General features: G+C 41.5%; 2 protein-coding genes across 2 annotated transcripts; both read right to left on the bottom strand.

Moving 5' to 3' along the window:
- Nucleotides 1–1,407: 1,407 nt before the first annotated feature.
- On the bottom strand, nt 1,408–5,902 carry LOC131992350 (scavenger receptor cysteine-rich type 1 protein M130-like). Its single transcript, XM_059357909.1, has 6 exons — nt 5,785–5,902; nt 4,558–4,872; nt 4,174–4,464; nt 2,487–2,801; nt 2,112–2,396; nt 1,408–1,697 (listed from the first exon to the last, which is right to left on the bottom strand). The coding sequence occupies exons 1-6, from the start codon at nt 5,801–5,803 to the stop codon at nt 1,567–1,569; spliced, it is 1,356 nt and encodes a 451-aa protein (XP_059213892.1). The 5' UTR covers nt 5,804–5,902; the 3' UTR covers nt 1,408–1,566.
- LOC131992198 (scavenger receptor cysteine-rich type 1 protein M130-like) lies at nt 5,839–11,242 on the bottom strand. The gene is made up of 6 exons (XM_059357683.1): nt 10,957–11,242; nt 7,786–7,818; nt 7,393–7,683; nt 6,166–6,480; nt 5,943–6,072; nt 5,839–5,854 (listed from the first exon to the last, which is right to left on the bottom strand). Exons 1-6 carry the CDS (start codon nt 11,240–11,242, stop codon nt 5,839–5,841), a joined length of 1,071 nt encoding a protein of 356 aa, XP_059213666.1.
- Nucleotides 11,243–13,478: the final 2,236 nt, after the last annotated feature.

Below are 13,478 nucleotides of genomic sequence, written 5' to 3'. Positions count from 1 at the left end.
CCCGCGAAACTACCACATCCGATTGACTACCCCTCACCTATATTTGTCCCCCAAAACAAGGGCAGGTAGGAACTAATTAACTTTGGCAAGGGGACAAGTAATATCAACTTAAATGTAACACATGAAAATGAATACATAAATTATAGTGAAAGTTCCATAAATAATAATGAAATAATTATTGTATATAATAATAACTTAAATGATTAAATAACCCAAAACATATTTTTTCCATTAAGTACGGTTACAAAAGCATCAAACTATATCTCCTCCAAAGATATCCTGGTCTGAGCCTCTTCATCATCACACAACACTAGATATGACTGGATACATGAAGTCATGTGTAAGACAGAACAAAACCAGGAGGTCACCAGAACGACGCACAGTGCCCAAAGGAATCAGCTGTTAGCTCGTATCCACACGGCTGCTAACAGCTAACAGATAACCAGCTCTCATCCTGACAGTTTCAACATAGATTTGTTATTTACATTGAAGCATTATCAGAAAACATAGTGTGAGTTTACTATGTCTCTTTAAATTTTACAGTCGTTATTAGGGATGGGTACAGAATTCAGTACTTTTATAGGTACCGACCGAATTCCGTCGGTACTACCGAGTACCGATTCAAGTAAAATCAAACGGTACCATGTTTTGGTACCTAAACAGCGTTAACTTTAAACTGATCATTGATTTCAACCTGTTTTCATTTGACGTCTTTTTATTAACAAGCATGCTGACGATCGCACTATTTTAAAAAAATTTTATTTAACTACTATTCTGGTCCTGTCTGTTCAGCACGGCCACTAGCTGCTGCCCTCTTCCACCCCGGCGCAGAGACGAACAGCCCGGCTCTAGGCCTGCTAGCTGCCAGCTGCTAACTCTCCAATGTCTCTACCCGGGCTTCGTCTGCCTTGAGATTGGACCTTCCTTACTCCGTTTGCTCTCTCCATTCTTCTGTAGACCAGTCATTAACAGCTAGCAGGTAGCTGCTGCATCTCTGGTCTTCCGCTAATACTCCGCTAAAACTCCGATCTTCAACTCAGGAATATTACCTGCCACTTTACTCCAAACTGCCTCGCTGAAATTAAATCCCTCGGACTCCTGCGTCATCCTCGATATGTGCACAGAGCAGCCCGACTCAACTTTGTTTAGTCCAGCCATGCCATGCCCACCATACTGTCTGACCGGTGCTCCGCCGCGCACCTACGACGTCATCACAAAAATCACACATGCACTTGCAACCTGTTTTTTTTTCTCCTCCGTGCACTTGCAACCTGAGACCGCTCCTCTGCATTCTTTGATAACAATGCAACCTTCACTCAAAAATAAAGCACTGCTCATCCTGGATTTTATATTGTTTTGATATATTTTGTAAAGTTTATATTTTGAGAAATAAATATGTTGAATTGAAAAAAATTGATTTTATTATTAAACAAATTAACATTTATTACCACATAAACAAATGCAAAAGTACCGAAAGTTGGCACCGCTGAGTACCGATACCGATTCCCAGGTACCGGGTATCGGTACCGTATCGGTTCAAATGTGAAAGGTACCCATCCCTAGTTGTTATCCATTTTTGAATACTTTCAACATGATTACAAACAACACAACATCATAATCTGCATATTGTCTGTTCTGTTCCTTCTGCTGAGGAACTCCACAGTCTTTGATCTCCACACAGAGAAACTGGAAAGATTCTGTAAAAACGAGAAAGTTCTGTAGAAGATCTTTAACTGAGAACAAATTCTATTTTGGAATGATCGCTGAAACCTAACAGTGATGGGGGCTGGACTTCCTCCTTTTAAGGAGTTGCACAGGGTGTGGGTGTGGGTGTGGAGATACTGACGAGTCCCCGACTGGCTGAGCTAAGCTCCATACAATTGGGGCCAGTGGGTCATTGATGGCTGTTATGGTGATAAGTGAAGAACCAGCTGGTGGAAACCAGTGGCCAAGAAAGCTGTCAAGCTGAAGGACTTCTTTCAGGCTGGTTGGTGGTCGGTCCAGGGGACTCCTGCAGCAGCAGAACTGCTGGAGACAGTCTGCTGCCATTCTAGCTGCTGCATGTGAGTCAACCTGGGTACATTATTGTCATGGTTCACTGATGGCCTTACCTGAGCAGGTGAGATTCAGGAAGGAGGAAGAACGCAGTGATGTTACACACTCCCTCAGAGCAGATCCAGACTGAACACAGTCAGACCTGATCCTCCACATAGATCTCTCTGAGGACTCCTTTCTCCGTGCTACAGAAACAGCAGAGCCACAGTCTAACTTTCTGCAGACAACATCTGCTCCTTTTAGGTTCCAGTCAGAGCCCTCCACTGGTCTCCACTCTCCCTGACGTTTCAGCTCCAGTGTTCCTGCACAGCGTCTGTCTCCTACCACCAACCATACAGGATCTGTACAGAAACAAGAGAGTCATCAAAAGAATAAATTGAGTTTGATCAGAACAAAAATGAACCAAATGAAAGCTGCACCTCCTCTTCTACCTGAGCAGGTGAGTCCAACAGCTCTGCCAGGTGAGCAGGTGTTTCTATCTGAGCCTGAGCTTCTACAGTCCAGGAGAGCAGACTCATTTCCTCCACACTGGAACTCTTTGGTCCACATTGGAATCTCCACTTCTCCATAGAGCGCCCCCTGGAGGACTGAAGGAGCCCCACAGCCAAGCTCCCTGCAGACCACCTCTGCATCATGCTGGTCAAAGTCAGTTTCACACACTGAAGACCAGCTCTGGTTTAACTGGTCAGACTTCACCTCCAGTCTGCCTGAGCACAACCTGGTCCCATTCACCAGCCTGACAGAATCTGGAGAGATGAGAGAAGAGAAACAGAGACATAAAAGAGACAATTCAAACATCAGTTCATCGTGAACAACAGAACACATAAAAGCAAGAAACTAAATCTCTTTCAAAAATATCCTGGTCTGAGCCTCTTCATCATCACACAACAAGAGACATGCCTGGATACATGAAGTCATGTGGAAGACAGAACAAAACCAGGAGTTTGCCTGAACGCCGCACAATGCCCAAAGTAATCAGCTGTTAGCTCCGTAGCCATCGATTGCTTTCAACTACCTAAATAAACTGAGTTTTGTTGATATCCACAGTCATTTTACTTGGCACTACTTTTCCTCAACTGTAGAACTTCCATGCTCCTATGCACAAGTGCAGCAGACTATTCTGGTCCGAATCAAACAGAAACAGGTCCCAGTCATGGAAGTAGCAGCTCTCTCTGTATATCTGTAGGCAGTTTACAGTTTACACAGTGGAGACATCAGGTACCTTTGACTTTTTCTAGGGTTTCATTTTGGTGTCTTTTTACCCAGAACTTGCCCCTCTCTCTCCTTCGGCCCATTCAGTCTCAATCTGCAAAAGATCTTCTGTATTTACCGGTTAATAAAGATATTTTGTCTCCATATTGAATTTAATTTTATTGTTGCTGTCATAATCCCTCATTTTAATTTTCTTGTTTTTGTATAGTCTTACAAAAACTAGCGACTGGATTCTGACCAGCTGATCTGCAGCAGTACGTGAAGCATAAACATGTGCTTATGTGTTGGAACATTGAAGGTCTATGGTTGACAAAAATTGTGCCAAATGAAACAGCTCTGTATAGCAACAAAAATTGGTGCACATATCGTTAATATAGTGTCACATAAACATGGATAACACTGACAGGGTGGGCATTTGTTTAGGTAGTTAAAATAAGCTGTTTAAACTGTCCTGGTCTGCAGTCTCTTTTTCCTGCCTGTAGCGTCTGGTTCTCCAAACTGGGAACGTGCAAAACGTCACATACTGCAGGTAATACACTGACTGTGGGTCAGTAACTTATACAACCCCACTTCAAATAATCTGAACTATTCCTTTCAGGAGTTGCCCAGGGTGATGAACACCACATGGGTGGAGAGATACTGACGAGCCCCTGGCTGAGCTGAGCTGAGCTGCTTACAGTTGGTGCCAGTAGGTCATTGATGGCCGGTATGGTGATAAGTTAAGAACCAGCTGGTTGAAACCAATGGCCAAGAAAGCTGTGAAGCTGAAGGAGTTCTTTAAGGGTGGTTGGTGGTCGGTTCTGTCCTGCAGCAGCAGAACTGCTGGAGACAGTCTGCTGCCATTCTAGCTGCTGCATGTGAGTCAACCTGGGTACATTACTGTCATGGTGTCACTGATGGCCTTACCTGAGCAGGTGATATTAAGGAAGGGGGAAGAACTCAGTGATGATGTTACACAATCCCTCAGAGCAGATCCAGAATGAACACAATCAGACCTAATCCTCCACATAGATCTCTCTGAGGACTCCTCTCTCCGTGTTATAGAAACAGCAGAGCCACAGTCTAACTTTGTACAGACAAGATCTGCTTCCTTCAGGGACCAGTCAGTGCCATCCACTGGTCTCCACTCGCCCTGTTTCACCTCCAGTGTTCCTGCACAGCGACTGTCTCCTCCCACCAACCTCAAACTATCAGATTCTGAACAGAAACAAGAGAGTCATCAGTAAGAGAATAAAGTGAGTTTTATCAGATGAGAAATTAACCAAATCAGAGCTGCAGCTCCTTTTCTACCTGAGCAGGTGAGTCCAACAGCTCTGCCAGGTGAGCATGTGTTTCTATCTGATCCTGAGCTTCTACAGTCCAGGAGAGCAGACTCATTTCCTCCACACTGGAACTCTTTTGTCGACATTGGAGTCTCCACATCTCCATAGAGCGCCCCCTGGAGGACTGAAGGAGCCCCACAGCCAAGCTCCCTGCAGACAACCTCTGCATCCTGCTGGTCAAAGTCAGCTTCACACACTGTGGACCAGCTCTGGTTAGACTGGTCAGACTTCACCTCCAGTCTGCCTGAGCACAGACTGGTCCCATTCACCAGCCTGATAGAGTCTGGAGATATGAGAGAAGAGAAACAGGGACATAAAAGACAAAATTCAAACATCAGTTCATCATTAACAACAGAACAGATAAAAGCATGAAACTAAATCTCCTCCAAAGATATCCTTGTCTGAGCCTCTTCATCATCACACAACAAGAGACATGACTGGATACATGAAGTTATGTGGAAGACAGAACAAATCCAGGAGTTTCCAAAAACGCCGCACTGTGCCCAAAGGAATCAGCTGTTAGCTCCGCAGCCACACGGTTGCTAACAGTTAACAGATAACCAGCTCTGATCCTGACAGTTTCAACACAGATTTGTTATTCATATTGCAGCTTTAACAGAAAACACCATGTGAGTTTCCTGTGTCTGTTCAGATTTTACAGTCATCCATTTTTTAATGCTTTCAACATGATTTCCAACAACAACAAAACATCATCATCTGCAGATTTCTCTGTTCTTTTCCTTCTGCTCAAGTACTCCACAATCTTTGATTTTCACACAGAGAAACTGAAAAGTTTTTTTATTCTTGCTTATTTTTCTGAGAAGATCTGTAACTGAGACTAAAAATCTCTTTTGAAAATGATCCTTGAAACCTGGTGGGGGCTGGACTGCCCAGGGTGATGAACACCACATGGGTGTGGAGATACTGACAAGCCCCCGACTGGCTGAGCTGAGCTGCTTACAGTTGGGGCCAGCATGTCATTGATGGCTGTTTTGGTGATAAGTGAATAACCAGCTGGTGGAAACCAGTGGCCAAGAAAGCTGTCAAGCTGAAGGAGTTCTTTCAGGCTGGTTGGTGGTCGGTCCAGGGGACCCCTGCAGCAGCAGTACTGCTGGAATCAGTCTGCTGCCATTCTTGCTACTGCATGTGAGTCAACCTTGGTACATTACTGTCATGGTGTCACTGATGGCATTACCTGAGCAGGTGAGATCCATGGAGGATAAAGAGAGCCATGATGTTACACACTCCCTCAGAGCAGATCCAGACTGAACACAGCCAGAATTGATCCACCACACAGATCTCCCTGAGGACTCCTCTCTCCGTGCTATAGAAACAGCAGAGCCACAGTCTAACTTTTTACAGACAAGATCTGCTTCCTTCAGGGACCAGTCAGTGTCATCCACTGGTCTCCACTCGCCCTGTTTCACCTCCAGTGTTCCTGCACAGCGACTGTCTCCTCCCACCAACCTCAAACTATCAGACTCTGAACAGAAACAAGAGAGTCATCAGTAAGAGAATAAAGTGAGTTTTATCAGATGAGAAATTAACCAAATCAGAGCTGCAGCTCCTTTTCTACCTGAGCAGGTGAGTCCAACAGCTCTGCCAGGTGAGCAGGTGTTCCTATCTGATCCTGAGCTTCTACAGTCCAGGAGAGCAGACTCATTTCCTCCACACTGGAACTTTTTTGTCGACATTGGAGTCTCCACATCTCCATAGAGCGCCCCCTGGAGGACTGAAGGAGCCCCACAGCCAAGCTCCCTGCAGACCACCTCTGCATCCTGCTGGTCAAAGTCAGCTTCACACACTGTGGACCAGCTCTGGTTAGACTGGTCAGACTTCACCTCCAGTCTGCCTGAGCACAGACTGGTCCCATTCACCAGCCTGATAGAGTCTGGAGATATGAGAGAAGAGAAACAGGGACATAAAAGACACAATTCAAACATCAGTTCATCATTAACAACAGAACAGATAAAAGCATGAAACTAAATCTCCTCCAAAGATATCCTTGTCTGAGCCTCTTCATCATCACACAACAAGAGACATGACTGGATACATGAAGTTATGTGGAAGACAGAACAAATCCAGGAGTTTCCCAGAACGCCGCACTGTGCCCAAAGGAATCAGCTGTTAGCTCCGCAGCCACACGGTTGCTAACAGTTAACAGATAACCAGCTCTGATCCTGACAGTTTCAACACAGATTTGTTATTCATATTGCAGCTTTAACAGAAAACACCATGTGAGTTTCCTGTGTCTGTTCAGATTTTACAGTTATCCATTTTTTTAATGCTTTCAACATGATTTCCAACAACAACAAAACATCATCATCTGCAGATTTCTCTGTTCTTTTCCTTCTGCTCAAGTACTCCACAATCTTTGATTTTCACACAGAGAAACTGAAAAGTTTTTTATTCTTGATTATTATTCTGAGAAGATCTGTAACTGAGACTAAAAATCTCTTTTGAAAATGATCCTTGAAACCTGGTGGGGGCTGGACTGCCCAGGGTGATGAACACCACGTGGGTGTGGAGATACTGACAAGCCCCCGACTGGCTGAGCTGAGCTGCTTACAGTTTGGGCCAGCATGTCATTGATGGCTGTTTTGGTGATAAGTGAATAACCAGCTGGTGGAAACCAGTGGCCAAGAAAGCTGTCAAGCTGAAGGAGTTCTTTCAGGCTGGTTGGTGGTCGGTCCAGGGGACCCCTGCAGCAGCAGAACTGCTGGAATCAGTCTGCTGCCATTCTTGCTACTGCATGTGAGTCAACCTTGGTACATTACTGTCATGGTGTCACTGATGGCATTACCTGAGCAGGTGAGATCCATGGAGGATAAAGACAGCCATGATGTTACACACTCCCTCAGAACAGATCCAGACTGAACACAGCCAGAATTGATCCACCACACAGATCTCCGTGAGGACTCCTCTCTCCGTGCTATAGAAACAGCAGAGCCACAGTCTAACTTTTTACAGACAAGATCTGCTTCCTTCAGGGACAAGTCAGTGTTATCCACTGGCCTCCACTCTTCCTGATGTTTCCAAATCAGATTTCCTGCACAGCGATTGTCTCCTCCCACCAACCTGACATCATCAGACTCTGAACAGAAACAAAGAGTAAATGCAACAAAGTGAATTCTACAAAGAAGATATCATTCTTATTTAATTTAATGCTTCTGTCTTTCTGATTTTGTCTGTGTACCTGCTGAGCTATGTTGTCCTTCAGTCTGGAGTCCTGAGGAGACAAACAGAAGATAAACTATAGTATAAAGCAGCATGATCAGGTTTTTCTTTATTCAAGAACTTACATTATCCTTAATGTTTCCAACTATTTTAAAAATCCAAGAAATCTGTAATATAAAAAAAAGTAATGTTTTGTCGTCTTTAGGTCGCCAGTCAGACTAGAATTTTCTCTAATTTTGTCTCTCACTCTATTATGTTTAAAACATTTAGGGACTCATAATTCATGCCCAAATGACACCTACAAATGCAACCCAAGCTGTACACCGACACATGTTCATCACACATTATTGATCATACCATGTTTATTTGATTGATAATTTCAAATGCTTTAAACAGCAATATAGTTTTACAATTATAACAAATGAAAGAAAACATACAAGGAAACAACAGATTCAGGTTCTGTTATCAAAGATTTAGCAAAGGTTTATGACATGTTCGATAATCTGAGCACTGACAGTGTTTAGAGGTTTTATGCTGTGGAAGACAGTCACTTCTAAAGACAAACAATTTAAGTTATGTAGAAATAATCTCAGAATTATTGAAAATAAATCCATTGGATGCCTGTTACAGAAATAATAACCTGAAGGATTATAACTCATTTGTACGATATTGACTCTGTTTTCCATAATTTTGAGTCTCTGTCCTTGTTAAACTTGTCATTTAAAGTTGATTTTCAAACTCTGTGCTCTGAAGTGAACTTCTGAATTTTTTTTCTGTGTGACTTTGGTTTCCATGACGATCAAGCCACACTGAGATGTTCCTGCTAGGTAAACGCTGTCAGTGTGGTCGATGTGTGACATCAGCAGAGAGTCACTCATAGACTGAATTGCAACTGCAATTAATGATAATATTTTTTTTTACTGTTTTTAAATGTTTTGAATATGTTTTTAATCTCTGAGTGTATGAAATAAAATTTGAAAGGAACAACTGTGAAATTGGTTGCAGTAGTGTGTGTGTGTGTGTGTGTGTGTATGTGTGCTTGTGTGAGTGTATTTTTTTGTATGTGTGTGTGTGTGTGTGTGTGTGTGTATCTGTATGTGTGCGTTGGGTCGTCCACTGATTGGAAGGCCGGTGCTTCGATCCCCTGACCATGGCAGCCTACATGTTGAAGTATCCTTGGGCACAACACTCCCGATGCTGCGTTCATCGATGTGTGAATGAATTCCCAATGGTGGCAGGATAGCCACGGCCACAAGTATTAATGTGTATGTGAACCGTTGAATGAGCGCAGTCTATCGTACAAGTGCAGTCCATTTACCATTTGTGTGTGTGTGTGTGTGTCTTGTGAATTTCTGTATTAGTGAAACATATTTTCATCTATAAACAGTAACACTGACTACACTCATTCGGCACTTGCAGAAATTAAAATTGATTCATAATAGAGTCATCAACTTGGTTTCATTTGATGAAAATCTGAAGGATTACAACTTTAATGTGAACAATTTATCAAAGTACATTTCCATATTTTTTTTATCTCTTTGTCTTTGATAAATTGATCCACTGAGGATATTTACACTCTTTGGCCTGAAGTGAACATCTCTGAACTGCATTTCTCTGGAACTGATGATCTGATAAGAATCTGACATATTACAGGCATGTGGTTTCTGTTACCATGGAAATGGGGTAAAAAGAGTTGCAGTGTGGTCACCTTGTTAGCAAAATGTCGTTCTGAGGAAAGTGCATTACAGCTTATTGAATTAAAAATAAGTAATTGCCTTCAATAAGAAGAATACAAAACTGAGTTTGATGTGTTTGGGCAGTTTGTTCTCTCATTTAAAGATTCAATACAAATATTCTAGGCCACAAACTGGCAAAAAGTTAAACACTCAAAAAGAAAACAGGATATGTGGTCACTGTTCTACAGGTGAGAACTCACAGATACAACCAACAACATTTCATGAAGTAAGGAACACACTGATAATTATTTAATTATAATGTGTTCAATTGCCACTCTGTATGTATCAACATGCCACAACCTGAGACACACACACACACTAATATAGTGAGAAACAGATCATAGAAGCAATAATCACTTTGTGTGTGCATGTATTTACGTACGTTTACTGCTCGAATTAAATAATCATTGATGCTTTTGTAATATTGTGATATTTGTGCCCAATAAGCTAATTGAAATAGAAAAAAAAGAATTGTACCTGAAATTTTGAAATAATAACACGTCATTTTTAGAGCAAAGTCCTACCTGAGCTCCACAGCAACAGCAACAGCACCAACAGGTGATCCATGTCCACCTGGACAGTCTCTCTGCTCTGATTGTCTGTCTTCCTGTCTCTCTGCTCTGATCGTCTGTCTTCTTGTCTCTCTGCTCTGATCGTCTGTCTTCTTGTCTCTCTGCTCTGATCGTTGTCCTCAGTGTATATCCGCATACAGGAAGGAGAGGGTCTTTGCTATGTGCGATGTCACATCCTCCAGCTGTGTGGGTTGGTAGAGACATGTTGTCTGAACCAATATGGCCCTCTGACATTTAGATGATGTGTGAGTTTAAAAGACAAAATGGGCTCAAAATCTAGTATCAGTGTTTGTGTAGCCTTATGAAACTTCTCTAACACTGAGTTAACTGCATCAAGTGCATCTGTGTTCCAACATGTTTCTGCTGGTATTTTAAATAAACCAGGACTACTGAAGTTGTGGCTTTGTATTGTTGTGTCAAATGTGGCATCAAATTCACTTTTATATCAGCATGAATGCACTAAATGAAATCTGTTTTGCTAGCTGAAAACATTTCTTCCTGATAATTCTTATCATGATTTTAGCTCTTTTTAAACCATATCCAACTGAATGGTAAATTATGACTTATTTTATATTAAATTAGATTAGATTAGATTAGATTTATTGTCCCGAGGGGGAAATTAATTTTTACGGCACTGTTCATATTAACAACAACAAGTAACACAGACGATCAGCAATAATATAACATAACATAACTCACAAAACATAAAGTCCTTTGAACTTGCGGATCGCAGAAAGTCTTTGTTGGCTAATTTTGAAGATGTCGTGGTGGTGTGTGTCGGTAGAAAACCAAGTTATTGTCCAGTGTAACTCCCAGGTATATAATACTGTCAACCATTTCAAATTTTTGGTTGTTGATGGTAATGATTTCTTTGTGTTTTACTGATATTGATGTAGAGATGGTTGTCCTCACACCACTTGGTGAAGTGTGTGGTTGTACTGTGATAGTCTGTGAGAAAGGCAAGAATGGCTGTGTCGTCCGAATACTTGAGGTAGGTGGTGATGGGTGACCGACTGGTGCAGTCATTGGTGTAGAATGTGAACAGAAAAGGGCTCAGCACACAACCCTGCGGTGCTCCGGTGTTGATGGTGAGTGCAGGTGATGTAGTACTGCCCACCCGCACAGCTTGCAGTCTGTCGCTGAGGAAGCTGTGCAGGAGATGGATCATTATATCATCATAAAAAATGTTAGAATCTCTCGTTTAAAGATTTGCATATCGTAAATTGTATACAAATGAAAAAAGCTAAATAAAATGTATTGTAGGAGCATAATATTTTCTACATTGTTTTGTTGGTTTGACAGAAGAAAATGTTTTCAGATGTCACTTTGAGGAAAATGTGTTGCAGGTTTATACATTACAGATTCTAAAGATCTTTCGCTCCTACAGCCATCAGGCTGTCTCATTCTTCAAGGGTTAACAGACTTATGCTACCTATACATCAGAAGACTTTGAAAAGATTTGGAAAGACTCCTGGAAGACTATCAGCTCACACCTGCTCACATCTAAAGACAAGTGTTTAAAGTTTTTAGACCCAGCCTAGTCTTACACTGAGATGTTAGAATCTTTCAGGGTCACTATTTACAAGACTATAGATTCTTTTAGCGTTTTATACCTACCATGCATTTTTTCCCCATCATGCTCTTAGTAAAAAACGTACAAATGGAGGAGAAGCAGCTTTTGGCTCCAGCTGCTCTAGTGTGTGCAGTGGTTTGCGTTTGGGAAAAAAAACATGCCACAAAATGCCCCTCACAAAGCTGAAAAAGGCTTTTTCTGACATGAAAAGTTGACTATTTTACAGTAAAAATAGATATAAGGAAGAGTAAAGTAAAGGAACATTTAGAAATGAATTCATGATATACATTTATGTCCTATTTAATTATAATGTGTTTAATTGAATAGTTATATGTATCAGCTCTATCAGCTTTCATTTAGTTAATCATACATTAATCATCAATTATTTATTATTTATTTATGTATAGGCCTACATTTATTAATACATTTTAACTGGGTCTCCTTACTGTTCTCTTTACTAATCAACAGCGCCCCCAAAATCCAGCTTGTGGCCGTAAATATATTACATCACTGAATTTTTATTTAGGACTGAGCTTACTAGCATTATTGTGACGTTACTTTTTCCTGCCGAAGTGATTTTACTGGCCGGTCTGGAACCGGGGACCTTTTCCCCGCTCATCTATTGGTTGTTGATTGTGTTACATCACTGCGACTTGCGATAATATCAAACACGTTTGATATGATCCAAACCCAAGACTAGGAAAAGACTGACATGAAACAGAGCAGATTACTACCTTACACTTAATGATGGAGTTGACAGGAGCGCGCCGTGACTCCAGTAAAAAAGACTTTCAGTTTTTAGTCTGGGACTGTGAAAATCGTTTGGTGTAAGCCCAGCAACTGAATTTCCCCTTGGCAATAAATAGTCAGATGCAGATTTATGAGATTAAAAGTGGCAAATCTAGAAGAAAAAAGTTGCAGATTTATGTGATTAAAGTGGCAAAAATCTTTACAGACATCTGTCTACTTTATTCTGACAACCTGCAGTTTAAGGCAAAAACCACACAGTGTTTCTCGTGCATTATTTTGTCCTTGCATGTGAATATTTGTGCATCCTGAACAGTCTGTGAGCTGCATAAATCGGGTCTGACTGGAAAGCTGAGACTCTTGTGATTCAATGAGCCCAATTTTGTGATGATGATGTTAGTGAGTGAAACTTGAGCTCAGTGTATAAAATGAGCTCCTGTGACCTCTAGGATAATCAGCCTCATGAAACTTTACAACCACAAACTAGAGACCTAGAGCATTCAGAGGATGGATGGCTGACACACTAGATTCACAATAAGGGGCTTTCTCAGCAGGTAACACAACACAAGTGCTGGCATACAATCACAGAAAATACATAAATCTACTAAATGTCAAAAGTTTCTGAAACCAGATAACAACATGGATTTTCGTCTGCTGCTCTTAAGGTCAAGGAGTCTGAATGTGGTATTCTGGAGGGAGCTTGGACTATTTCTGTCAATTCTCGAGGGGTCAAAAATTGACACATTTCACACAAAATGTATTTAACACTCACTATACTTATTACTATTACATATTTATGACTAGAACGTGTTGACTCTCTGTGCTGAGTTTCATCACATTAATCTTCAGGTTCTAGCTCTCAGATGATAAACACCAATTCTATGTGACATCTGCTGTTGACCTACTGTCTCTCCCTAAAGACCCCCTGTCCCCCAACTGAAAAGACAGTAAAAAGGACTCTAGGACACTCCAATCTGTCCAAAAAAAACAGCAATTTTATTGGGGTCCTGCTCACATTTTTATAAACTATAAATAACAGTCTCTTCAGTAAAAAAAAACAGCAATTGTTGAGAGTGAAACCTCT

Source organism: Centropristis striata, chromosome 19 (assembly GCF_030273125.1).
Source record: "Centropristis striata isolate RG_2023a ecotype Rhode Island chromosome 19, C.striata_1.0, whole genome shotgun sequence".
Taxonomy (NCBI): domain Eukaryota; kingdom Metazoa; phylum Chordata; class Actinopteri; order Perciformes; family Serranidae; genus Centropristis; species Centropristis striata.
The sequence above is the reverse complement of the archived record's forward strand: the minus strand, read 5'-3'. Positions and strand labels throughout refer to the sequence as shown.

What these genes read in the sequence shown, in the direction of transcription:
- LOC131992350 (XM_059357909.1), bottom strand. An exon ending in CCTTAATATCACCTGCTCAG is followed by an intron (nt 2,802 to 4,173) that starts GTAAGGCCATCA and finishes TCATCTCTCCAG; the next exon opens with ATTCTGTCAGGCTGGTGAAT. An exon ending in TGTTGGACTCACCTGCTCAG is followed by an intron (nt 2,397 to 2,486) that starts GTAGAAGAGGAG and finishes GTTTCTGTACAG; the next exon opens with ATCCTGTATGGTTGGTGGTA.
- LOC131992198 (XM_059357683.1), bottom strand. Translation starts at nt 11,242, where the DNA reads ATGATCCATCTCCTGCACAGCTTCCTCAGCGACAGACTGCAAGCTGTG. An exon ending in CATGGATCTCACCTGCTCAG is followed by an intron (nt 6,481 to 7,392) that starts GTAATGCCATCA and finishes TCATATCTCCAG; the next exon opens with ACTCTATCAGGCTGGTGAAT. An exon ending in TGTTGGACTCACCTGCTCAG is followed by an intron (nt 6,073 to 6,165) that starts GTAGAAAAGGAG and finishes GTTTCTGTTCAG; the next exon opens with AGTCTGATAGTTTGAGGTTG.